Genomic DNA, 26578 nt, shown 5'->3' with positions numbered 1-26578 from the left:
AAACATAAAAAATCAGCCGGGCGTGGTGGCGGGGGCCTGTAGTCCCAGCTACTCGGGAGGCTGAGTCGGGAGAACGGCGTGAACCTGGGAGGCGGAGCTTGCAGGGAGCCGAGATCGCGCCACTGCACTCCAGCCTGGGCTACACAGCGAGACTCCGTAGAAAAAAAGAAAAAAGAAAAAAGAAAAGCATCATGTGGGAAATGGCTTTTCCAGCCTCCTGTAGGGGCCGCTGCTGCCCCAGACTCAGCCAGTCTCTTCTAAGAAAACTCGGAGGACGTCTTTGCCGGGGTGGAGGTGGGGTACACCCTGGACCTGCCGCCATCCAAGGAGTGGACTTAAGGGCGGCAGTGCCCCCAAGCCTGAAGAATATGCACTCAGTCAATGGCATTTGGTGGTAGGGAGGGGGTGTAGTGGGCACAGATATTTTTCAGTCTCTGGGTCACCACAAGTTTATTAAAATAAAAGAAAATGTGGGTAAATGCTGCCATCTGTGCTGTCCCTACTCCCAATACACACACACACACACACACACACACACACACACAGAGGCACACACACACAGACACACATAAACACACACATACAACAAATCAGGTCCCAGGCTAGATGCAGGAGTTGAAACTGCTTTAAAAACACTCTAAGGACTTAACTACAAACCCACACTCCCCATGCTTCTGGGGCTTAAGATCTTTGAGCTCATTCTTCAGCATCTCTCCTTGGGAAGGTGGGGTGGGCTGCTCCATGAGGTGGAGGTGAAGACCCCTGAGTCTGCTCCATGGAGGGGGAGGCCCCCTAAGCCTAGAGTCCCGCTGCGGGGCTCTGTGCCAAGAGCCCCCGTGAGCCATGGCCTCGAAAGGGCAGCGGTGATTTTTTTCACATAAATATATCGCACTTAAATGAGTTTAGACAGCATGACATCAGAGAGTAATTAAATTGGTTTGGGTTGGAATTCCGTTTCCAATTCCTGAGTTCAGGTTTGTAAAAGATTTTTCTGAGCACCTGCAGGCCTGTGTGTGTGTGTGTGTGTGTGTGTGTGTGAAGTATTTTCACTGGAAAGGATTCAAAACTAGGGGGAAAAAAAAACTGGAGCACACAGGCAGCATTACGCCATTCTTCCTTCTTGGAAAAATCCCTCAGCCTTATACAAGCCTCCTTCAAGCCCTCAGTCAGTTGTGCAGGAGAAAGGGGGCGGTCGGCTTTCTCCTTTCAAGAACAAGTTATTTTCAGCTGCTGACTGGAGACGGTGCACGTCTGGATACGAGAGCATTTCCACTATGGGACTGGATACAAACACACACCCGGCAGACTTCAAGAGTCTCAGACTGAGGAGAAAGCCTTTCCTTCTGCTGCTACTGCTGCTGCCGCTGCTTTTGAAAGTCCACTCCTTTCATGGTTTTTCCTGCCAAACCAGAGGCACCTTCGCTGCTGCCGCTGTTCTCTTTGGTGTCATTCAGCGGCTGGCCAGAGGATGAGACTCCCCAAACTCCTCACTTTCTTGCTTTGGTACCTGGCTTGGCTGGACCTGGAATTCATCTGCACTGTGTTGGGTGCCCCTGACTGGGGCCAGAAAGCCCAGGGGACCAGGCCAGGATTGGCCAAAGCAGAGGCCAAGGAGAGGCCCCCCCTGGCCCGGAACGTCTTCAGGCCAGGGGGTCACAGCTATGGTGGGGGGGCCGCCAATGCCAGGGCAAAGGGAGGCACCGGGCACACAGGAGGCCTGACACAGCCCAAAAAGGATGAACCCAAAAAGCTGCCCCCCAGACCGGGTGGCCCTGAACCCAAGCCAGGACACCCTCCCCAAACAAGGCAGGCTACAGCCCGGACTGTGACCCCAAAAGGACAGCTTCCCGGGGGCAAGGTACCCCCAAAAGCAGGATCTGTCCCCAGCTCCTTCCTGCTGAAGAAGGCCAGGGAGCCCGGGTCCCCGCGAGAGCCCAAGGAGCCGTTCCGCCCGCCCCCCATCACACCCCACGAGTACATGCTCTCGCTGTACAGGACGCTGTCCGATGCTGACAGAAAGGGAGGCAACAGCAGCGTGAAGTTGGAGGCTGGCCTGGCCAACACCATCACCAGCTTTATTGACAAAGGGCAAGGTGAGGGGGCGGGGTGGCAGGGGCACGGCTCAGAGGGAGGGGCATCTGCATGAATGGAGGGGCTTTCAAAGCCCTGGCACTGCCCTGGTGGGAGACACTGTGTGCATCTGGCCCGGGGTGGGTGTATGGGGACGCTCACACATATCTCACACATAGCAGATCCCGAGCTGCCCACACATCAGGGCTGGAGGGCACCTAGGAATCACCAGGTTCAATGCCTGCAAGGTGCAGGGCGGGCACTAAAGCCTAGAGAGGAGACAACACCTGCCAGTTGGTGGCAGAGTTGGAGACCGGATTCCAAGACTTGATTCCCCAGCTGTGCATCTGTCCCTGCTGGGCTGGCCGAACTTTCCACGCTCCAGGGGTTTGTAGGTGGTCTCAGATGGCAGAGAAAGAAATGAATCTTGAGGTCCCCGTGGTTCTGCAACTTTGCCCTCAGGCAAGGGGATAGAGGAGGCAAGAGAGGTGCTCACAGTAAATGGGGCATCTTGGAGTCATGGAATGATGTTCGAATATATGGGGAGGGAGCAGACCTAGGGTCTAACTCGCAGTGTGACCTTGGGAAAGCCCCTTCTCACTTGGGGTCTCTGTTTTCCCATCTGTACACCTATATGGGGTTGGACAGGGTGGTTTCTGAGAGCGCTTCCGACATGAAAACTTTAGGTCCTGTCCTGAACACGCCTCATTCTCCTTACATTAACTCGGGAGACCTCTCTCTGCTCCCCTCTGTCTCTCTCTGCCCACCTAGTGTTACTGTTGCAGCTTTTCCTCTCCACTTGCTGTGTGATCTAAGCAAGTCCCTCCCGCTCTGAGGGCCTCAGTTTCTTCCTAGTGTGAAGAGGGAGGTGGGCTGTTGGTCGCTCAAGTTGCCTGCAGCTCATTTGCTCTGGTCCTAGGCTGGCAGGGTGGGGGAGGGGTCAGAGGGTGGGAGAGGTTTCTCATTAGAGCTGGCCTGGAGGGGGCTGCCGGGGCGGGGGGTGGGGGGGTGGGAGAGGCACAGAGGCAGCAGGTCTGGCTGAGGTGGGGGAGGTGGTCTGGCTGCCTGCCCAGCCAGGGAAAGCTGTGACCCCTTGGGGGCTCATAAAATAAGTCCTTGTGCCCCCCAGCACTAAGGGAGCTTCGAGAGGGGGAGATGGGGAGTTTAAAGGCCTAATTAGTCACCTTCTAGAGCAATATATGAAAGCTCCCCAATGGCAAATTGGTATTCAGGAAGGAGGGCATGCTGATTCAGAGATACTACTGAGCTTCTCACATAAACATACATAGCCTTATGTTTATACAGACGTGCTGAATCACACATGTACACGCATGCTGACTCACACACGTACACACATGCTGAACCACACATGTACACACATGCCGAATCACACATGTACACGCATGCCGAATCACACACGTACGCATGTGCACACACACCTTCTTACATACACGTGTACACAAGATCGATTATGCACATACATACATATATGTGCTCTTCAAATAGTACACAAGCCCAATCATTTATACATATAATGCATCATTAACGTATACTCTTTCATATTCACACATGAACCCAACATTAACGTATACTCTTTCATATTCACACATGAACCTAATCACACACACACATACAACTGTAACACACGCACACACTCAGGAGAGTAAGACACATAGGCAACAAAATCCTTGCACTGGGAAGCCAGGAAAATTGGGCTGTAGGTCAGTGTGGACCAGCTTTGACATTAAGTTGCTGTGTGACCTTAGTCAAGTCACTCCCCATCTCTGTGCCTCATCTGTAAAACAAGAGCACTAAGGTCTCCTTTAAGGGATGGTGGAAGCAACTGAGAATTTGAGCAAGTCATCTAACTTCTCTGAACCTTGGGATTCTCCTCCAGAAAAGCATGGGTTTTTTTTGTTGTTGTTGTTTATTTGTTTTGTTGTTGTTTGTTTGTTTGTTTTTTAGCCAGGGTCTCTCTCTGTTGCCCAGGCTGGAGTGCAGTAGTGAATTCATGGCTCACTGAAGCCTCGACCTCCCTGGGGTCAGTCAATCCTCCCACCTCAGCCTCCTGAGTAGCTGGGACTACATGTGCACGCCACCATGCCTGGTTAGTTTTTGTATCTTTTTGTAGAGACAGAGTGTCACCATGTTGTGCAGGCTAGTTTCAAACTCCTGAGCACAAGCAATCTGCCCACCTCAGCCTCCCAAAGTGCTGGGATTACAGGTGTGAGCCACTGTGCCCAGTCAACAAGAGTAATTTTAATGCCCACTCCACCTATCTTGCAAATGAGATACCACGTTAGCTCATGGCTGGGAGAGAGAGAGGTAGAAGGCAGTTACAAGGCTGATAAATATCTGATAACATGTAGATCATGACACAAACACCAGAAGCAGGCAAATCATCCCCAGCCACATCTACAGGTGAACACCCCTACTTGGTTGGCTACATAGGAGGTGCTCTCATTTTGAAAAAGGCTCTCAGTGGTTTGGCTCTTGGCTTCTGTCAGAATGGGGCAGAGGTGAAAGAAAGCTCTCTGGACGGGCAGAGAGCTGGGGCCTTCCCCTGCAGCCTCGAAGTGACTGACTCCCTTGGTGAGGTTGCAGGGAATGACTTCTGGGTGTTCTCTCTAGATGACCGAGGTCCCGTGGTCAGGAAGCAGAGGTACGTGTTTGACATTAGTGCCCTGGAGAAGGATGGGCTGCTGGGGGCCGAGCTGCGGATCTTGCGGAAGAAACCCTCGGACACGGCCAAGTCAGCGGCCCCCGTAGGCGGGCGGGCTGCCCAGCTGAAGCTGTCCAGCTGCCCCAGCGGCCGGCAGCCGGCCGCCTTGCTGGATGTGCGCTCCGTGCCAGGCCTGGACGGATCTGGCTGGGAGGTGTTCGACATCTGGAAGCTCTTCCGAAACTTTAAGAACTCGGCCCAGCTGTGCCTGGAGCTGGAGGCCTGGGAACGGGGCCGGGCCGTCGACCTCCGTGGCCTGGGCTTCGACCGTGCCGCCCGGCAGGTCCACGAGAAGGCCCTGTTCCTGGTGTTTGGCCGCACCAAGAAACGGGACCTGTTCTTTAATGAGATTAAGGCCCGATCTGGCCAGGACGATAAGACAGTGTATGAGTACCTGTTCAGCCAGAGGCGAAAACGGCGGGCCCCACTGGCCACTCGCCAGGGCAAGCGACCCAGCAAGAACCTTAAGGCTCGGTGCAGTCGGAAGGCACTGCATGTCAACTTCAAGGACATGGGCTGGGACGACTGGATCATCGCACCCCTTGAGTACGAGGCTTTCCACTGCGAGGGGCTGTGCGAGTTCCCTTTGCGCTCTCACCTGGAGCCCACGAACCATGCAGTCATCCAGACCCTTATGAACTCCATGGACCCCGAGTCCACACCACCCACCTGCTGTGTGCCCACGCGGCTGAGTCCCATCAGCATCCTCTTCATTGACTCTGCCAACAACGTGGTGTATAAGCAGTATGAGGACATGGTCGTGGAGTCGTGTGGCTGCAGGTAGCAGCACTGGCCCTCTGTCTTCCTGGGTGGCACATCCCAAGAGCCCCTTCCTGCACTCCTGGAATCACAGAGGGGTCAGGAAGCTGTGGCAGGAGTATCTACACAGCTTGCATGAAAGTGGATTCCAATAAGCTTGCTCGCTCTCCGAGTGTGACTTGGGCTAAAGGCCCCCTTTTATCCACAAGTTCCCCTGGCTGAGGATTGCTGCCCGTCTGCTGATGTGACCAGTGGCAGGCCCAGGCCCAGGGAGACAGACTCTGAATGGGACTGAGTCCCAGGAGACAGTGTTTTCCAATGAGACTCAGCCCACCATTTCTCTTCACCTGGGCCTCCTCAGCCTCTGGACTCTCCTAAGCACCTCTTGGGAGAGCCACAGGTGCCACTGCCTCCTCAAGTCACATTTGTGCCTGGTGACTTCCTATCCCTGGGACAGATGAGAAGCTGACTGGGCAAGCGTGGGAGAGAAGAGGAGAGGGCTTGGACAGGGTTGAGGAGTGTGGGGCTGTTAGACTGTTAGATTTAAATGTATATTGATGAGATAAAAAGCAAAACTGTGCCTAAAACTGTGGCATATTTCTTGTTTACTCCAGGGGACCCAGTGACCCGTTGAAGAATTTCTGACCCAGGGAGGGGAGGTGGGTTGCTTCATGTATAAACTCAGTTTTCAGAGCCCCATCCCCACCCCCACTCCTGGAAACTGAAGCAGAATGGGACAGAGAGTACAGCTTAGCAGGGCCAGTGCTCACCTCTAACCCCATTCCTGTTCCTTCCAAAGGCCCCTGGGTCCCGAGCTCTATTTTCTCCATTAGGGCCTGGCAACAGAATTTTATTTTCTTCTTGACATTCCTTAGTCACGTTTGTTGTCTCCAAAATAGATCCCTAAAAGGGAGGGAAATTGGGGATTTCATTTCTTCTAAAATCATTCCTACATCATTCACCAATATCTGCCTGCCCCTGCCACCCCCATACTCACAGAATTACCTGGGCACCATTGAAAGAGTCCTCTATCTCTCCCCTGGGAAATCTGGGCTGCCAAGGCTCTCCTCCTCCCTGTTGGGGCATGTCCTCTCACCAGTAACCACTGCTCCTCACATGACCCTGTCTGTGGCTCTGTTGCCCTCCAGCTTGGCACCCTCACTGCTTACCCATCAGCCCCCAGCTCCAGAAACAGAATTGGAGCCCCCTGCCTTTATATTACACATTCTATAAATACATAATTATACATCAGATAAATAAACTCCCCGCTAACCTCAGACAGACCAATGCCAGGCACATCCTGACAATGTTTCCTGCTTGGGGCTTGGCCCAGAGTAAATGCTCACTTCCTTTTCTCAGCTGGAATCTTTGGGGAGGCACAGGGCACAGACTTTTGGGAGGGGAACACAGACCTCTGGTGGGGAAACAGGCACCTGGGTTCCTTGGGCTGAGGACTCTGGTTCTACCTGGTTGAAGAGACACAGGGAGAACCAGGAGCAGTCTAAGCCTCCGCTTCCCACCCAGCGAACCTCAACACTTCCCCCACCTCCCTCCAGCTGGGTATTTGATTCCCGGGGCTCCTTGCCAAAGCTGTTTCAACAGTAGGGATTCCCACCCAGCTATGGGCAGACCTCATGCCCTTTCCCTACAGGCCTGAAGCTTGAGCACAGTGCGGGAGTAGCCCACCTTTGAGCTGCCTCCTTGGTCCGGAGGCTATTACCTCTCTCTGAGGGGCCAGACTGAGCCTGGAACCTCCCCTCGCTGGCCAGGCTTCATTGTGTTTGGCTAGTGGTGGGCCTGGCAGCTCTGGAAGTAAACAAAGGAGCTACCGTGGCAGACAGAGCTGTGGTATGTGTGAGGGGAGAATGGGCCTGGAAGGGAGGTGCTGGGGAAGCCAGTGAGTGGGCTGGGGATCCAGGGGGAGCAGTATAGAAGCTGGGGGGCCAGAAACCCAAGGGCAGAGAGATAAGATGAAGGGGTCACAGGTGGGGCTGGCTCCCACAAGTATTATTTCCTGAGCTGCATGTCCCTGGTTTCTTGGAAAGTTCTGACCGAACTGGAGCTTCTCTCTGCCTTAGCCCCGTCAGAGAGGTTCGTGTCATCTGAGCCACAGTGCTCCTCCCGCTGAAGGCCTGGGCTCCCAATGGACTGTTTGGATTGACACCCTAGGAGTTTCCTCTACCACCTCAACCTGCCCCAGGGCTCTCTTTCAGACTGTGGACCCTCCTGCCTTTTCCCACCCAGACTCTGGGGATGCGATCAGGTCATCCATCCTAACCACAGGATCTGTTCAAGGGCCTCCTTGGAAAACACTGTCCCCCAGCCACCCACCTCCAACCGCAACCATAACAAGCTGCAAACTGGTACTGTTCATTCTAGCCCCAAAGGGTACAAGGCATCTATCATACTTGAGAGTTCGTAAACACTCTCCCACCCGTGGTCTCTCAGCTCTGAAGGCTGCACAGTTTCAAAATTTTAGTTCTGTCACTTCGAGTTAGAGGCCTCGGGCAAGTAACTTAATTCCATGAACCTTGGTTTCCTCATTAGTAAAAAAAAAAAAAAAAAAAAAAAAAAAAAAAAGAGGGTAAACAATATGTTTATTTCATGGCGCTAACTGCAAGGATATGAGAAACACTCAACACAGTAGCAGGCACAGAGGTGGCACTCAGGATGTGTTAGCTGTTATCATTACCATGCCTTGCATAGTGAAGCAGGTAAGGCAAGAACTCTCCACCCTCACTTTTTACAGATGGGGAAGCTGATACCCAAAGGGGCAGAGTGATAACTACGGGTTCCTGCAGTTCTGCATTTTTCTTCTTGTTCTTGTTCTTCCTCTTGTTCTTCTTCTTGTTCTTCTTGTTCTTGTTCTTGTTCTTCTTCTTCTTCTTTTAAGACAGGGTCTTTCTTGCTTTGTTGCCCAGGCTGGAGTTCAGTGTTACAATCATAGCTCACTTGCAGCTTTCACCTTGGCCTCCCAAGTACCAGGACCACAGGTGTGTGCCACCACATCTGGCTAACTGTTAAACTTTTTTTTTTTTTTTTTAAAGAGATGAGGTCTCACTATGTTGCCCAGGCTGGTCTTGAACTCCTGGCCTCAAGCAATCCTCCTACCTTGGCCTCCCAAAGTTCTGGATCACAGGCATGAGCCATCGCACCTGGCCCTCATTGGTTTTTGTTTGTTTCTTTTTGGTTTTTGTTTTTGTTTTGAGACAAAGTATTCCTCTGTCGCCTAGGTTGGAGTGCAGTGGCACAATGTCAGCTCAATCACTGCAACCTCTGCCTCCTGGGTTCAAGGGATTCTCCTGCCTCAGCCTCCCAAGTAGCTGGGACTACAGACGCATGCCGCCATACCAGGCTAATTTTTGTATTTTTAGTAGAGATAGGGTTTCATCGTGTTGGCCAGACTGCTCTTGAGCTCCTGGCCTCAAGCGATCCTCCTACCTTGGCTTCCCAAAGTGCTGGGATTACAGGTGTGAGCCACTGCCCTGGGCCCTCAGTGTTCTTTATACCATTCTTGCGCTGCTCTCTGGGCCCTTGACTCCACTGACTGCAGTCCTGGCAAACTGTTGAATCACCTCCCTGGGTCTTGGCTCCTTGGTCTTAAAAGTTTCTCCTTGGCCGGGCGCGGTGGCTCAAGCCTGTAATCCCAGCACTTTGGGAGGCCGAGACGGGCGGATCACGAGGCCAGGAGATCGAGACCATCCTGGCTAACACGGTGAAACCCCGTCTCTACTAAAAAATACAAAAAACTAGCCGGGCGCGGTGGCAGGCGCCTGTAGTCCCAACTACTCGGGAGGCTGAGGCAGGAGAATGGCGTGAACCCGGGAGGCGGAGCTTGCAGTGAGCTGAGATCCGGCCACTGCACTCCAGCCTGGGCGGCAGAGCGAGACTCTGTCTCAAAAAAAAAAAAAAAAAAAAAAAAAAAAAAAAAAAAAGTTTCTCCTTGGGGACACACAGTGCTGTTAGTTTCTTGGGAGGAATAGCTAAGCAGAGTTTAGGGCAGTGAAAATTGAGAGGCCCACGGGAGAGAAAAGAGAAGAGGCTTCCAGTGCTCTGCTCCCCACCTCGTGGCCCCTCCACATCTCCTTGTCCCAAGGTCACAACAGGAGAACCCACTTTTCTAGGGCATGGAACATACAACCTCAGGAAACCCCTCAGTCTTCTGACTCCACGACTAGTTCTGACCTGAACACAGATGTAAGAAAGTATAGTGGGGAAGTGTTAGTCACACAGGCCTGGGAATCAGGCAGACCTGAGTTCTAGTCCTGGTTTTACCACTCTCCAAGTGAGCTACTTTGGGGAAGTTACTTAACCTCTCTGAGCCTCAGTTTTCCTATATGTAAAATAAGGATAATATCAAATTCGCTGGGCTTAGGGTTCAGGAGAGGGAACGTTCATTCGTTTCACCAATCATGGATCCAGTCACTCATTCATTAATCAGCAACTATTTATTGAGAGTCAACTATGGGCCAGATACTGTGCTGAGGATAATAGTAACAACCACAGTTGTTAATGTTTATCAAGGACTTATTGCATGCCAGGTACTTGTGCTTTACAGGAATTCCCTTACCTTGCAACAATCCTGTCCTCAAGATCTATGCATAAATGGAAGAAGAAATAAAGATTCCAAAGGATGTTAGGATACGATAGGCTGAATCAGAGGAGATAAAATAAAAGAGAGAAAACAGTCAAATTATCCATCTGAATTCATGAAACCAACTGCACACGTACAGAATGTAAAAAAATGTGATTTCACAATTTCAGATGGGGAAGAAATGGTGTTGTAGGTGGCTATGAACTCAATGGAGCTAGCTAGAGCTAGCTGAATGTAATGCGGCAGCCTAAATGCTAATGCGATTGCGGGCTTCGTTAACAGACACGTAGTATAAACCCAAGGAAATTGTGGTTTCACTCTGTTCAGTGACCACAGTGAGAGGGGCAGAGGCAGACAGAATAGTAAGGGGCCTAGAAACAATGCCTTGTAAGATTCAGTTGAAGAAACTAGAGATATAGAGATAAGAAAAGAAAAGGAGGAGGAGGAAGAGCAGAATGATGACAACTTAGAGGAAATGATCACAGCTTTCAAGACCGGAGGACTGGCTGGGCGTAGTGGCTCACATCTGTAGTGCCAGCACTTTGGGAGGCCGAGGCAGGCGGATCATGAGGTCAGAAGTTTGAGTCCAGCCTGGCCAACATTCCCCGTCTCTACTAAAAATACAAAAATTAGCCGGTGTGGTGGCACACGCCTGTAGTCCCAGTTACTTGGGAGGCTGAGGCAGGAGAATTGCTTGAACCCAGGAGGCAGAGGTTGCAGTGAGCTGAGATCACACCACTACACTCCAGCCTGGGTGACAGAGCAAGACTCCGTGTTAAAAAAAAAAAAAGATTGAAGGACTACCATGGGTAAAAGAGAAGTGATTGGTTTGTGTGGCTCCAAAACACAGATTTATAAAGAGAAGTAAAGGATAGCCTATTGCTGCCATGTGTTCGGCAGTTCCTGTGCCAGGCACTGAGCTAAATGCTTTTGTCCTGACTTCATTCATTCCTTACAACCATCCTGGGAGATAGCTACTATAATCTCCATTGTGCAGATGAGCTACTATACTACATTCCTCCTTAGGCAGAAGTCAGATGAATTTAAAAGAGTTTTTTAAGTCTAAAGATGGAAAAGGCAAAATACTAAGTTCTCCATGGCAAGAAGAGCTTAGGGATGGGTGTGGTGGCTCACATCTGTAATCCCAGCACTTAGGGAGGCTGAGGTGGGAGGACTCCTTGAGACCAGGAGTTTGAGATCAACCTGGGAAACATAGGGAGACTCTGCCTCTACAAAAAATTAAAATATTAGCTGGGCATGGTAGTGTGTGCCAGTAGTCCCAGCTACTCAAGAGACTAAGGTGGGAGAATTGCTTGAGCCTGAGAGGTTGGGACTAGTGAGCTGAGATCACACCACTGCACTCTAGCCTGGGCAACAGAAGGAGATCCTGTCTCAAAAAAATAAAAAATAGGCCGGGCGCGGTGGCTCAAGCCTGTAATCCCAGCACTTTGGGAGGCCGAGATGGGCGGATCACGAGGTCGGGAGATCGAGACCATCCTGGTTAACACGGTGAAACCCCGTCTCTACTAAAAAATACAAAAAACTAGCCGGGCGAGGTGGCGGGCGCCTGTAGTCCCAGCTACTCGGGAGGCTGAGGCAGGAGAATGGCGTGAACCCGGGAGGCGGAGCTTGCAGTGAGCTGAGATCCGGCCACTGCACTCCAGCCTGGGTGACAGAGCGAGACTCCGTCTCAAAAAAAATAAATAAATAAAATAAAAAATAAAAAATAAATAAATAAATAAAAAATAAAAAATAAAAATAAAAAATAGGCCAGGTGTGGTGGCTCACGCCTGTAATCCCAGCACTTTGGGAGGCCAAGGCCGTTGGATCACTTGAAGCCAGGAGTTCGACACTAGCATGGCCAATATGATGAAACCCTGTTTCTAATAATAATTAAAAAAAATTAGCTGGATGTGGTGGTGCACCCCTGTAATCCCAGCTACTTGGGAGGCTGAGGCAGGAGAATTGCTGAACCAAAGAGGCGGAGGTTACAATGAGCCGAGATCATGCCACTGCACTCCAGCCTGGGCGACAGAGTGAGACTTCATCTTAAAAAAAATAACAAAATAAAAATAGAAAGTAAAAAATAAAAAAAAGAGCTTAGATAACGACTTGGGCAACTGGAAAAGGGATTTGAGCTTGGTTTAGAGGAAGAGAAAGAGCAGTGCAAGAGAGGGTAGTTGATTAGATAAACACTAAAGTTCCCTTCAATCCTGCACATTGAACATAGGTTTGAGCTATGGTGTCAGACAGCCTGAAATTAAACTCCAGCTATGCCTCGTTCTTGCTGTGTGACCTTGGGCAAAGTCACCACAGCTATCTTTCCTCACGTTTCCTCATATGTCAAATGGAGACAATAATAGTTCTTATGTCATGGAGCTGTTGGGAAGGTTATATATAATGTTCATAAAAAAGTCCTTTGAAGAACGTCTGGCCTATAAACTTTACCTATATTTATTGATAATGGGGGAGTCAAGGCCTATAAACATGACATATTAAATAATAACAAAAGAAGTAAAGAATACAGCCTGGGCCGGGAGTTGTGGCTCGCTCCTGTAATCCCAGCATTTTGGGAGGCCAAGGCGGCTGGATCACATGAGGCCAGGAGTTTGAGACCAGCCTGGCCAATATGGCAAAACCCCATGTCTACTAAAACCACACAAATTAGCTGGGCGTGGTGGTGCACAGCTGTAGTCCCAGCTACGTGGGAGGCTGAGGCATGAGGATCACTTGAACCCGGGAGGCAGAAGTTGCAGAGAGCTGAGATCATGCCACTGCACTCCAGTCTGGGTGACAGAGTGAGATTCTGTCTAAAAAAAAAAAAAAAAAAGAATACAGCCTGTGCAACATACTGAGACCCTGTCTCTGAAATAGCTGGGCCTGGTGGTACACGCCTGTAGTCCCAGCTATTTGGGTGGCTGAGAGAGGAGGATCACTTGAGCCAGGAGTTTGAGGCTGCAGTGAGCCATGGACATGCCACAGCACTCCAGACTAGGCGACAGAGTGAGACCCTGTGTCTGAAAAAAGAAAAAAAACAAAAGAAAGAAATGAAGAATTATGTGAGAAATACATAATGGTTTAACTCAGGTAAATAACAGAAAGAAGGTAATTAAATGTTCATATGACAAGTGAGGGGAACAATGGAAAAAATAGTAAGAAGGCTTCATGGAGGATGAGGGACTGAGCTGGGTCCTGAAGATTGAATGAAACTTGGGTGGAGTTTGTCTTGATCGATTTTCTGTTGCTGTAACAGAATGCCACAGAATGGGCAATCTGTGATGAACAGACATTTATTTAGCTCACAGTTCTGGAGGCTGGGAAGTTAAAGAGTATGGTGCTGGCCGGGCGCGGTGGCTCAAGCCTGTAATCCCAGCACTCTGGGAGGCCGAGGCGGGCGGATCACGAGGTCAGGAGATCGAGACCATCCTGGCTAACACGGTGAAACCCCGTCTCTACTAAAAAAAAAAAAATACAAAAAACTAGCCGGGCGAGGTGGCGGGCGCCTGTAGTCCCAGCTATTCGGGAGGCTGAGGCAGAAGAATGGCGTAAACCCGGGAGGCGGAGCTTGCAGTGAGCTGAGATCCGGCCACTGCACTCCAGCCCGGGCGACAGAGCGAGACTCCGTCTCAAAAAAAAAAAAAAAAAAGAGTATGGTGCTGGCATCCGGTGAGGCCCTCGTGCTGCTTTATCCCATGGGCAAAGGGCAGAAGGTGGAAGCGAACATGTGAAACAGAGAGAGGCATGAGGGGCTGGATTCGCTTTATAACAACTCACTCTCGGCTGGGCGCGGTGGCTCACACCTATAATCTCAGCACTTTGGGAGGCCAAAGTGGGCGGATCATAAGGACAGGAGTTCAAGACCAGCCCTGACGGGGTTTAGTAGAAATCCTGTCTCTACTAGAAATAGAAAAATTAGCCAGGCATGGTGGTGCGCACCTGTAATCCCAGCTACTCAAAAGGCTGAGGCAAGAGAATCGCTTGAACCTGGGAGGTGGAAGTTGCAGTAAGCCAAGATCATGCCACTGCACTCCAGCCTGGGTGACAGAGTGAGACTCCGTCTCAAAAAAAAAAAAAAAACCCAAAAAGCAAACAAACAAAAAAACCCACTCATAATAACTAACCTGCTTCTGTGATAACAACATTAATCAGTTCCCAATGGCTCTGCCCTTTATGACCCAATCGCATTCTTATTAGGGTCTACCTCCCAATGCTATGGTATTAGGGATTAAGTTTCCAACACGTGAGCGTTTGGAGGACACACTCAAAATACTCAAGCCATAGCAGGGTTCAAGGAAGGCATGTTCAGCATAGGGACTATATGAGCAAATGAATACCATGAGTTAGCAAGGTGCAGAGGACATATCTTCCCATCCTTAAAATCATATCGTGGTGATGATTGGTTCCACTGACTCTGTGAAGGATGGCTTCAGCTGGGAGCTGCCAGGTCCCTTAGGTGTGGGCACTGGAGGCTGTCCACTTGCCTTCTGAGAGGTGCTGACTTGGAAAACAGAGAAAACCCAAGAGCCAGGGCCTCAAAGATCAGACATATCACTTGAGAGTTGGTGAGGAAAGAAAACAGTAGTAAAAACTGGTACCAGGAACTCCACAATATATGTAATATATTTTGGATATGTAACATATTGTACTATTTGGTAGTACTCATATAATAAAAACAATCCTTGAAGATTCTTTAACTCTCTCTTAATGAGTTTAGTATGACCATTTTCCCCCTCCAATACGAAAACAGTTTCTTTGATTAAGGCCCATGTAAGCAGCTGGCTTGCAGGAAGGGGCCACGTTGTAAAAAACATTTATGTTTTTTTTTTGTTTTTTTGAGATGAAGTTTTACTCTTGTTGCCCTGGCTGGAGTGTAGTGGCACGATCTTGGCTCACTGCAACCTCTGCCTTCCGGGCTCAAGCAATTCTCTTGCTTCAGCCTCCCAAGTAGCTGAGATTACGGGCGCCTGCCATCATGCCCGGCTAATTTTTGTATTTTTAGTAGAGACAGGGTTTCACCATGTTGGCCAGGGTGGTCTTGAACTCCTGACCTCAGGTGATCCACCTGCCTCAGCCTCCCAAAGTGCTGGGATTACAGGCGTGAGCCACCGCGCCTGGCCAGAAACATTTATCTTTAAACAATAAAATCATATTCAGCCCAATGAGATGCATATTCTATGAAGGAAGGAACCAAGACCAGCCCTGGAAACAGCACAGATTCATATTCTCATCTCAGGCACCGCTAGTTGATTCTTCTTCCTTTTCTTTTTTTAAAAAAATTGTGGTAATAAACACAGAACAAAAGGTACCATCTTAGCCATTTTGAAACACATACTTTATACTGTTAACTATATTCACATTGCTGAGCAACAGATCTCTAGAACTTTTTTATCTTGCAAAACTGAAATTCTACACCCATTGAGCAACTTCCCATTTCCTTTTCTTCCCAGCCCCTGGTAGCCACCCTTCTACTTTCTGTCTCAATGAATGTGACTACTCCAGGTACCTTACATAAGTGGAATCATAGAGTATTGGTCTTTCTTCTTTTTTTATGTTTTTCCTAAGAAGTCAAGTAAATCAACTGGGTACATAATGTGACTCCATTGTATTTGTTGAATGAATGAACAATAACTGTCTTCAAAAGGAGTTTACAGTCTAGTTATAGAGACAGGAATGCAAACAAATAATTTCCATTATTTTTTACTTTTTATTTATTAATTTTTTTGGGGATTGAGTTTCGTTCTTGTTACTCAGGCTGGAGTGCAATGGCACCGTCTCAGCTCCCTGCAACCTCTGCCTCCCACGTTCAAGCTATTCTCCTGCCTCAGCCTTCCACGTAGCTGGAATACAGGTGCCTGCCACCATGCCTGGTTATTTTTTTTTTTTAATTTTTAGTAGAGACGAGGTTTCACCATGTTGGCCAGGCTGGTCTCAAACTCCTGACCTCAGGTGATCCGCCTGTCTCAGCCTCCCAAAGTGCTGGGATTACAAGTGTAAGTCACCGTGCCTGGCCATATTTTTACCTTTTTTTTTTTGAGACAGTGTCTCCCTCTGTGGCCCAGGCTAGAGTGCAGTGGTGCAATCTTGGTTCACCGTAACCTCTGCCTCCTGGACTCAAGCAATCTCCCATCTCAGCCTCCTGAGTAGCTGGGACCACAGCTGTGCACCACCACAGCCAACAATTCATTTATCTCTTTTTTGTAGGGATGGGGTCTTGCCATGTTGCCCAGGCTGGTCTTGAACTCCTAAGCTCAAGTGATCTACCCGTCCAGCACTTTGGGAGGTCGAGGCAGATGGATCATTTGAGCCCAGGAGTTTGGGACCACCTGGCCAGCATGGCAAAACCCTGTCTCTACTAAGAATACAAAAATTAGCTGGGCGTGGTGGCACATGCCTGTAATCCCAGGTACTCAGGAGACTGAGGCATGAGCCTGGGAAGCGGAGGCTGCAGTGAGCCGAGATCGTGCCACTGCACTCCAGTCCGGGCGGCAGAATGAGACTCTGTTTCAAAAAAGGATAGAATTTAATGCCTGCTTGGAAACGGTTTCAGTATATTCAATATTGTTCACCCTTCATATTTTGCCATGTTTAAGAATTGATTTTAAAGTCTTAGTAAGATATGTAAAAAGCAAGACAAGATAAATCAAATGTGAGTCAACAGAAAAAGAAAACAAGGGAACAAAATGAAGCCAAGAATGGGGCTAAAATGTGGATCATAATGATCTATATCTGCCACAGGCGAGCAATACCTAAGCTGTCTAGCAACCAATACAAAGCAAGAAAAGAGGCTATTACACAGATTATTGCATCTGAGTTAATCAAGCATTGCTCAGCAAATTGTACAGCCATTCTTGAAAACTAATGTAACAAATATCTTCGATTACATTATTACAATAAACACAGCAATAAGGTTTATAGAAAGGTTTTTTTTTTTTTTTTTTTTTTTTTTTTTTTTTTGAAATGGAGTCTTGTTCTGTCATCCAGGCTGTAGTACAGTGGCGTGATCTTGGCTCACTGTAAACTTCTCCTCCCAGGTTCAAGAGATTCTCATGCCTCAGCCTCCCGAGTAGCTGGGATTACAGGTACATGACACCACACCTGGCTAATTTTTGTATTTTTAGTAGAGACAGGGTTTCACCACATCAGCCAGGCTAGTCTCGAACTCTTGACCTCAAGTGATCCGCCAGTCTCAGCCTCCCAAAGTGCTGGAATTACAGGCATGAACCACTGTGCCTGGCCAATAGAATGGTTTCTTAAAATTGTTTGCACTGGCTGGGTGCGGTGGCTCAAGTCTATAATCCCAGCACTTTGGGAGGCCGAGACGGGTGGATCACGAGGTCAGGAAATCGAGACCATCCTGGCTAACACGGTGAAACCCCGTCTCTACTAAAAAATATAAAAAACTAGACGGGCGAGGTGGCAGGCGCCTGTAGTCCCAGCTACTCAGGAGGCTGAGGCAGGAGAATGGTGTAAACCTGGGAGGCAGAGCTTGCAGTGAGCTGAGATCCGGCCACTGCACTCCAGCCTGGGCGACTCCAGAGTGAGACTCTGTCTCAGAAAAAAAAAAAAAATTGTTTGCACTGCACTAAGGGGCAAATAAAACGATTCTGTGTGGGGGCCAGTAAGACACGGAAACCAGCTCTCTGCTGGGTTAATTGATAGGTAAAGGGCACAGACTGTTCCTCAAAGAAAAACAGACATTATAACTGATCCCATTGGCAAATATTGTCCTAGAGTATATATATTCTGAATGTTCTAGAACAGTTTCAGTATAAAATTCATCTTTTTAATAAAGGTCATTTGGCCAGGGTCAGTGGCTCATACCTGTAATCCCAACATTTTGGGAGACTGAGTCAGGTGGATCACTTGAGGTCAGGAGTTTGAGACCAGCAAGCATGGTGAAATCCTGTCTCTACTAAAAATACAAAAATTAGCCACATGTGGTGGTGTGCACCTGTAATTCCACTACTCAGGAAGCTGAGGCAGGAGAATCTCTTGAAGACGGAGGTTGCAGTTAGCCAAGATCATGCCACTGCACACCAGCTTGGGTGATGGAGTGAGACTGTCTCAAAAAAACAAAAAACAAACCATGATTTATGGCTGGGCATGGTGGCTCACACCTATAATCCCAGCATTTTCGGAAGCTCAGGTGGGAGGATTGCTTGTGTCCAGGAATTTGAGACCAGCCTGGGCAACATAGCAAGACCCCATCTCTACAAAAAGTAAAAATAATTACCTGGGCCTAGTGGCATGTGCCTGTGGTCCCAGCTACTTGGGAGGCTGTGGCAGGAGGATCACTTGAGCTGGGAGTTTGAGGTTGCAGTGAGTTGTGATCATGCCACTGCACTCAGCATGGGTGACAGAGGGAGACCCTGTCTCTAAAAAAAAAGGTGATTGGCTGGGTGTGGTGGCTCACACCTATAATCCCAGCACTTTGGGAAGCCGAGGCGGGTGGATCACCTGAGGTCAGGATGTGCTATCAACATTACTTGTTGATCAAGACCAGTCTGGCTAACATGGTGAAACCTCGTGTCTACTAAAAATACAAAAATTAGCCGGGCGTGGTGGTAGGCACCTGTAATCCCAGCTACTCAGGTGGCTGAGGCAGGAGAATTGCTTGAACCCGGGAGACAGAGGTTGTGGTGAGCCGAGATTGCGCCATTGCACTCCAGCCTGGGCAACGGAGTGAGACTCTGTCTCCAAAAAAAAAAAAAAAAAAAAAAAAAAAGGTGATTTATTAAATATTTAACTTTCCTAAACATTTTCACATAGATAAATTCATAAATGAGCATAAGTTCTTGATAGACAATGGCTTTTCATTTTAGGAAAGCACAATCACTTTATTTGAATGGAGATGGGTACCTTCAGCTTGATTGCGTAATCCAATGGGATTGGGACACTGCCCCCCTTCCCTTCTTCTTTCTGGCTTCCTGTGACAGTTTTTTTCCCCAGGGAAAGAATGTATCACCTTGCCTCTTCCAGGGAGGGACTCTTGATCCTTGGCAGTTAACAGAGAATAAAAGAGGTTTCCTTATTTGAAGCTAAAATGAAAACAACTTGGATAGCTTTCCAGTTTCATATACAGTGAAAGCAAGCTAGAGCAAGCCCTAAAATTGGGGTCGCATTAACATCTCACCTTGCCAAGCCTAGAGAACATGCTGGAAGTAAACTACGCTATGATCTACAACCTATTCTCTGTAAACCAGCTAAGAGAGCCCTTTTAAAACATGTCACCGCTTTGCTTAAAATAAAATAAAATGCAAACTCCTTATCATGGACCTTCAAGGCCTCCAAAATCTGGACTCTGTCTGCCTCTCAGACCTCATTGGTTTTTTTTTTTGAGATGGAGTCTCACTCTATCGCCCAGGTTGGAGTGCAGTGGCGCCATCTCCGCTCACTGCAAGCTCCGCCTCCCGGGTTCACGCCATTCTGCCTCAGCCTCCCGAGTAGCTGGTAATATAGGCGCCTGCCACCACACTCGGCTAATTTTTTGTATTTTTAGTAGAGACGGGGTTTCACCGAGTTAGCCAGGATGGTCTCAACCTCCTGACCTCGTGATCCACCCACCTCGGCCTCCCAAAGTGCTGGGATTACAGGCGTGAGCCACTGCCCCCGGCCTCAGACCTCATCTTTTATACTGCAACCCTTACTCATTACCTTCCAGTCACACTGACCTTGGCTTTCCTTTTGTCCTCAAAATCAAGCCAATTCTTACCTCAATGCCTTTTCTTTTCTTTTCTTTTCTTTTCTTTTTTTTTTTTTGAGACAGAGTCTCGCTCTGTCGCCCAGGCTGGAGTGCAGTGGCGCAATCTCCGCTCACTGCAAGCTCCGCCTCCCGGGTTCACGCCATTCTCCTGCCTCAGCCTCCTGAGTAGCTGGGACTACAGGCGCCCACCACCGCGCCCGGCTAATTTGTATTTTTAGTAGAAACGGGGTTTCACCGTGGTCTCGATCTCCTGACCTTGTGATCCGCCCGCCTCGGCCTCCCAAAGTGCTGGGATTACAGGCGTGAGCCACCGCGCCCGGCCCCTCAATGCCTTTTCATGTGCTGTTCTTTCTGCCCGAAATGCTCTATTAACATAACTTGCTGACCAAGTCAGTTGTAGTAGTCCAGGTGAGAGAAGACTATAGTCTTACCTATGAAGGAGGCAGTGGAGACTGGAGAGGTGCAGATAGAATTCATATGTATTGGCCGGGCATGGTAACTCATATCTGTAATCCCAGCACTTTGGGAGGCCAAGGCGGGTGGATCATGAGGTCAAGAGTTCGAGACCAGTCTTGCCAACACGGTGAAACCCAGTCTCTACTAAAAATATAAAAATTAGCTGGGCGTGGTGGTGGGCGCCTGTAATCCCAGCTACTTAGGAGGCTGAGGCAGGAGAATCGCTTGAACCTGGGAGGTGGAGGTTGCAGTGAGTGGAGACAGCGCCATTGCACTCCAGCCTGAGTGTCAAAGCAAGACTCCATCTCAAAAAAAAAAAAAGAAGAAGAAGAAGAAGAATAGAAGAGACACAGAGACAAACACCCAGGGAGGGAGAATGTCATGTGATAACAGCGGCAGAGATTGGAGTTATGCAGGTGCTAGGTAAGAAATGCCAGGGATTGTTGGCAACCTCCAGAAGCTAGAAAAGGCAAGGAAGGTTCCTCTCCTGGTGCCTGTGGATAGAGCGTAGCCCTGCCAACACCTTGATTTCAGACTTTCAGACTTCATAACTACCAAACAATAAATTTCCATTGCTTTAAGCCACGCACTTAGTGGCACTTTGTTATGGCAGCCCTAACAATCTAATGTAGTTATAAATGGTGGTTTTGGAGAAGGAGGACAGAGTAGAACTTAGTAAAAGTTGAAAACCATATTTATTGGTACCAATATAATCTTTGCTTGATTTTCTTCAATAGTACTCAAGAATCCAGAGGCAGGCATGGAAAAAATACACAATTGCAGGGTTGAGGTCTTTCTAGGTGGACAAGATAGGAAGACAATTGAGCAAGGGAGTTAATACTGACAAGAGAGAAATTAAAACGATAGACCGGATGGGAACTAGATGGAAGAACCAAACAGGTGAGAGGGTCAACAGACTATAAAGAGAAGAGATAAAAAGTGCAGTGTCTCAATGGGGGTAGAACGACAGGTGTACTCGGAGTAATGAATGAAAACCAGAATAATAGGATGGTGAGAACACAGAATGACATAAATTAAAAATTTCAGAATTCAAACAATTCTGGTGATGAGGTCTAAAATTGGCCATGGGAGTGGGTGGGGAAGCACACTTCATAGAAATGGAATAATCCAATATGTGACCTCTTGTGACTGATTTCTTTCATTTAATGTTTTTTGAGGGTCATCCATGTTGTAGCATGTATTAGTACTTCATTTCTTTTTATTGCTGCATAATAATCCATTGTCTGGATATACTATATTGTGGTTTTTTTGTTTGTTTGTTTGTTTTGTTTTTTAGTTTTGCTCTTGTTGCCTAGGCTGGATTGGAGTGCAATGGCACGATCTCGGCTCACTGCAACCTCCACCTCCCAGGTTCAAGCAGTTTTCCTGCCTCAGCCTCCTAAGTAGCTGGGATTACAGGTGCCTGCCACCACGCCTGGCTAATTTTTTTGGTATTTTTAGTAGAGACAGGGTTTTGCCATGTTGGCCAGGCTGGTCTCGAACTCCCGACCTCAAGTGATCCCCCGCCTCGGCCTCCCACAGTGCTGGGATTACAGGTGTGAGCCACTGTGCCTGGCCACCATATTGTTTTTATCTATTCATTGGTTGATGGATATCTAGGTTGTTTCTACTTTTCTACTGTTATGAATAATGCTGTGATGAACATTTGCAAACAAGTTTTGTGTGGACATATGTTTTCATTTCTCTTGGATATATACGTTGGAATGGAATGGTTGAATCATATGGTAACTCTATGTTTAGCATTCATAGAACAGCCAGACTGTTTTCCAAGAGGTTGCAGTGAGCTGAGATCGCTCCAGCCTGGGCGACAGAGCGACACTCTCTCTAAAAAAAAAAAAAAAAATTGTTTGTAGAGATGGGGTCTCACCACGTTGCCCAGACTGGTCTCAAACTCCCGGCCTCAAGTGATCCTCTTGCCTGGGCCGCCTGAGTTGCTGAGATTACGGGCATGAGCCACCATGCTTGGCCCAATTGTTTTATTTTAAATAAATGGCTAGGTTTCAATGTGGGGCCTATAAAGAAGTATGGGAATTCTGAGGGGTGAAGTCACTGTGAAAAGAAAGATGGGCAGAGGGAGCTTAGGGAGAACAGTGGAGATCGCCAGGGCTTCAGGCTGAGGGTTTGGGGTATAAGAAGTTGAGGAGCTCTGGCAGCGGAGGGAAGCTGAGCAGCACTGGGGAGCTGAGGTTAAGGAGAATGGGGAGTCCTCTGCGAGAGGACTATGGAATCTATGTGAGATAAAGTTGTCTATGCTGCCAGTCTGTTCTAGAAAGTTCCTTCTACTTTCTGCATTCATGAAACCTGGCCTTCCCATTTGAATATTACTTCCCTTGTAGCCCTCCCTGGAATGTTATCTGTCATCACTGCATGCTCTGTTTGTGTTAAGACTGGGAGTTGTCCAGGTCTGGTGGATCACACCTGTAATCCCAGCACTTTGGGAGGCTGAGGTGTGTGGATCACGAAGTCAGGAGTTTGAGGCCAGTCTGGCCAACATGGTGAAACCCTGTCTCTACTAAAAATACAAAAAATTAGCCAGGTGTGGTGGTGTGAGCCTGTAATCCCAACTACTCGGGAGGCTGAGGCAGGAGAATCGCATGAACCTGGGAGGTGGAGGTTGCAGTGAGCCGAGATTGCACTACTGTACTCCAGCCTAGTTGACAGGGCCAGAACTTGTCTCGAAAAAAAAAAAAGAAAAAAAAAAAAAAAGACTGGAGTTGGAGTCTTCATCCACTTGCTGTCACATACTTTCAGTCCATTACCCCAACCTGCTGCTCCTCTAAGGCTCATGCTATATGTTCATTCTACTACCAACCTGATGGATACTCTGTTTATCGTAGGCTTTGGCATCAGACGTTGTGTATGCCTCTTCATTCTGAGTCTAGCCATCGTCCTAGGTAACCTAAATGTCTGTGTACATGACACATCCTAAATTCTGGGTTCTCAAGTCGTTCAAGGCCTCCACTTCAGGGACTTTTCAGTTTCACTTCACTTCAGCCACATTCTTCCACAGCCACCTCTAATTCTGAAATATTAAATTCAAACATCTCACTGTCTGACCCCAATTTCTTATCTTTTAAGTTCTCATTCAATTATTCTCTTAACATTTTATTTTATTCATTTGTTCCTTTATATTTTCTAACAGCTCCTCCCTCTCTTTATTTCTTTCACCATACAGATTTCCTGGCTTATCATTTGAAACTTTCTTGACAACATTGGCATTTATTTATTTATTTATTTATTTTTTGCGAGATGGAGTCTTGTTCGGTTGCCAGGCTGGAGTGCAATGGCATGATCTCGGCTCACTGCAACCTCTGCCTACTGGGTTCAAGTGATTCTCCTACCTCAGCCTCCCAAGTAGCTGGGACTACAGGTGCGTGCCACCATGCCCAGCTAATTTGTTTTTGTATTTTTAGTAGAGATGGAGTTTCACCATGTTGTCCAGGATGGTCTCGATCTATTGACCTGCTGATCCAGACAACACTGGCACTTTCTATGCTCTGATTACATCCATTGCTGACCTGGAAACACCCTAATCCTTCATTGAATCCAACTCTAGCTCTCTCTCCTGCTAATACTAAGACAGCAAATGACTGGAGAAAAATCACACAGAAATAGACTGATGCCATTAACATTTTTGTTCTTTTTTTTTTTTTTTTTTTTTTTTTTTTTTGAGACGGAGTCTTGCTGTGTCTCCCAGGCTGGAGTGCAGTGGCGTGATCTTGGCTCACTGCAAGCTCCGCCTCCCGGGTTCACGCCATTCTCCCGCCTCAGCCTCCCAAGTAGCTGAGACTACAGGCGCCCGCCACCACACCCAGCTAGTTTTTTTTTTTGTATTTTTAGTAGAGACGGGGTTTCACCATGTTAGCCAGGATAGTCTCGATCTCCTGACCTCGTGATCCACCCGCCTCGGCCTCCCAAAGTGCTGGGATTACAGGCTTGAGCCACCGCGCCCGGCCAACATTTTTGTTCTTAACCTGAGCGTACGTGGCCCCTGCCTACAGTCCTAACTACTTAGAAGGCTGGGCAAGAGGGTCACTTAAATGCAGGAGGCTGAGGCTGCAGTGAGCTCTGACTGTGCCACTGCACTCCAGGCTGGGAGACAGAGATCCTGTTTTCCAAAAAAAATTATTTTTCTCTTAAATGTACAAGAATGTTCAAGAAAATATTGGTTATTAGAAAAAAATGGAAAAAAGCTGTCTATCAACTATACCATATCTGTGGTATAGTCATATGATAGAACAGTTTTTTTGTTTGTTTGTTTTGTTTTGTTTTTTTGAGACTGAGTTTCGCTCTTGTTGCCCGGGCTGGAGTGCAATGGCGTGATCTCGGCTCACCGCAACCTCTGCCTCCTAGGTTCAAATGATTCTCCTGCCTCAGCCTCCTGAGTAGCTGGGATCACAGGCACGCGCCACCGAGCCCAGCTAATTTTGTATTTTTAGTAGAGACAGCGTTTCTCAATGTTGGTCAGGCTGGTCTCAAACTCCTGACCTCAAGTGATCTACCCACCTCGGCCCCCCAAAGTATTGGGATTACAGGCGTGAGCCACAGTGCCCGGCTGATAGAACAGTTGTTAAAATGAACTGGATCTATACAAAAATTCTATATAAAATTTCAAAATGCCGGGTGTGGTGGCTTATGCCTGTAGTCCCAGAACTTTGAAGGCAGAGGCGGGCAGATCGCCTGAGGCCAGGAATTCGAGACCAGCCTGACCAATATGGTGAAACCCTGACTCTACTAAAAATACAAAAATTAGCTGGGCTCGGTGGTGGGTGCCTGTAATCCCAACTACTTGGGAGGCTGAGACGGGAGAATCGCTTGAACCCAGGAGGCGGAGGTTGTGTGAGACAAGATCACGCCATTGCACTCCAGCCTGGGTGACACAGCAAGACTCCATCTCAAAAAACAAACAAACAAACAAACAACAACAAAAACTGTTTCTTTTTTATTTTAATTAATTCATGTATATATTTTTTGAGACAGGGTCTCACTTTGTCACCCAGGCTGGAGTGCGGTGGCACGATCAATGCTCACTGTGGCCTCGACCTCCCCAGGCTCAGGTGATTCTCCCATCTCAGCCTCCTGAGTAGCTGAGACCACAAGCACATACCACCACAAACAGCTAATTTTTTTGTGCTTTTATTAGATATAGGGTTTTGCCATGTTACCCAGGCTGGTCTCAAACTCGTGGGCTCAAGAGATCTGCCCACCTTGGCCTCCCAAAATGTTGGGATTACAGGCGTGAGCCACCGTGCATGGCCCAAAGTCAACTTCTTAAATATGAATTAGGTAGCCCTCCCTACTTAATATCCTCCAATGGCTGGGAATGGTGGCTTTCACATGTAGTCCCAGTTACTCAGGAGGCTGAGGCAGGAGGATCCCTTGAGCCCAGGAGTTCATGACCAGCTTGGGCAACATAGAGAGATCCTGTCTCTTGAAATATAATTCCTCCGGCCAGGCACGGTGGCTCACGCCTGTAATCCCAGCACTTTGGGAGGCCGAGGAGGGCGGATCACAAGGTCAGGAGTTTGAGAAGAGCCTGGACGATATGGTAAAATCCCGTCTCTACTAAAAATACAAAACTTAGCCGGGCATGGTGGTGCCCACCTGTAGTCCCAGCTACTTGGGAAGCTGAGGCAGAAAAATCACTTGAACCCTGGAGGCGGAGGTTGCAGTGATCTGAGATTGCAGTGATCTGAGATTGCGCCACTAAACTCCAGCCTGGGCGACAGAGCAACCTGCCACCATAGCCGGCTAATTTTTTGTATTTTTTGGTAGAGACAGGGTTTAGCCATGTTGCCCAGGTTGGTCTCTGAACTCCTGGTCTCAGGTGATCCACCTGCCTTGGCCCCCAAAAGTGTTGGGATTACAGGCATGAGGCACTGCACCTATCCTTAAAATACACTGTTTTATTTCCTACCTCAAGACTGTTCTGAAATCTTCTTTCCCTCTCCCACTTCCCAACATTTGCTGGTAGAATAGCATTTGTACATAGACCAATAGAACAGAATAGAGCCCCAAAATAAACCTATGCATTTAGAGTCAATTGATTTTCAACAAAGGTGCAAAGAACACACAATGGGTAAAAGGCAGTATTTTTAATAAACGGTGTAGGGACAACTGGATATCCACATGCAGAACGAAATTAGACTCTCATCTCATACCATATACAAAAATCGAGGGCTGGGTGTTACGGCTTACACCTTTAATCCTAGCACTTTGAGACACCGAGATGAGAGGATTGCTCAAGCCCAGA

General features: G+C 48.2%; 1 protein-coding gene across 1 annotated transcript; it reads left to right on the top strand.

The window, feature by feature from the left end:
• The first annotated feature begins 1116 nt into the window (after positions 1-1116).
• On the top strand, positions 1117-6138 carry GDF5 (growth differentiation factor 5). Its single transcript, XM_005568828.4, has 2 exons — positions 1117-2093; positions 4702-6138. The coding sequence occupies exons 1-2, from the start codon at positions 1469-1471 to the stop codon at positions 5574-5576; spliced, it is 1500 nt and encodes a 499-aa protein (XP_005568885.3). The 5' UTR covers positions 1117-1468; the 3' UTR covers positions 5577-6138.
• The last annotated feature ends 20440 nt before the right edge of the window (positions 6139-26578 follow it).

The sequence above is a fragment of the Macaca fascicularis genome, chromosome 10 (genome assembly GCF_037993035.2).
Source record: "Macaca fascicularis isolate 582-1 chromosome 10, T2T-MFA8v1.1".
NCBI lineage: Eukaryota > Metazoa > Chordata > Mammalia > Primates > Cercopithecidae > Macaca > Macaca fascicularis.
Note: the sequence above shows the minus strand (reverse complement) of the source record. Positions and strands in the feature narration are given on the sequence as shown.

What these genes read in the sequence shown, in the direction of transcription:
- GDF5 (XM_005568828.4), top strand. Translation starts at nt 1,469, where the DNA reads ATGAGACTCCCCAAACTCCTCACTTTCTTGCTTTGGTACCTGGCTTGG. An exon ending in CTTTATTGACAAAGGGCAAG is followed by an intron (nt 2,094 to 4,701) that starts GTGAGGGGGCGG and finishes TGTTCTCTCTAG; the next exon opens with ATGACCGAGGTCCCGTGGTC.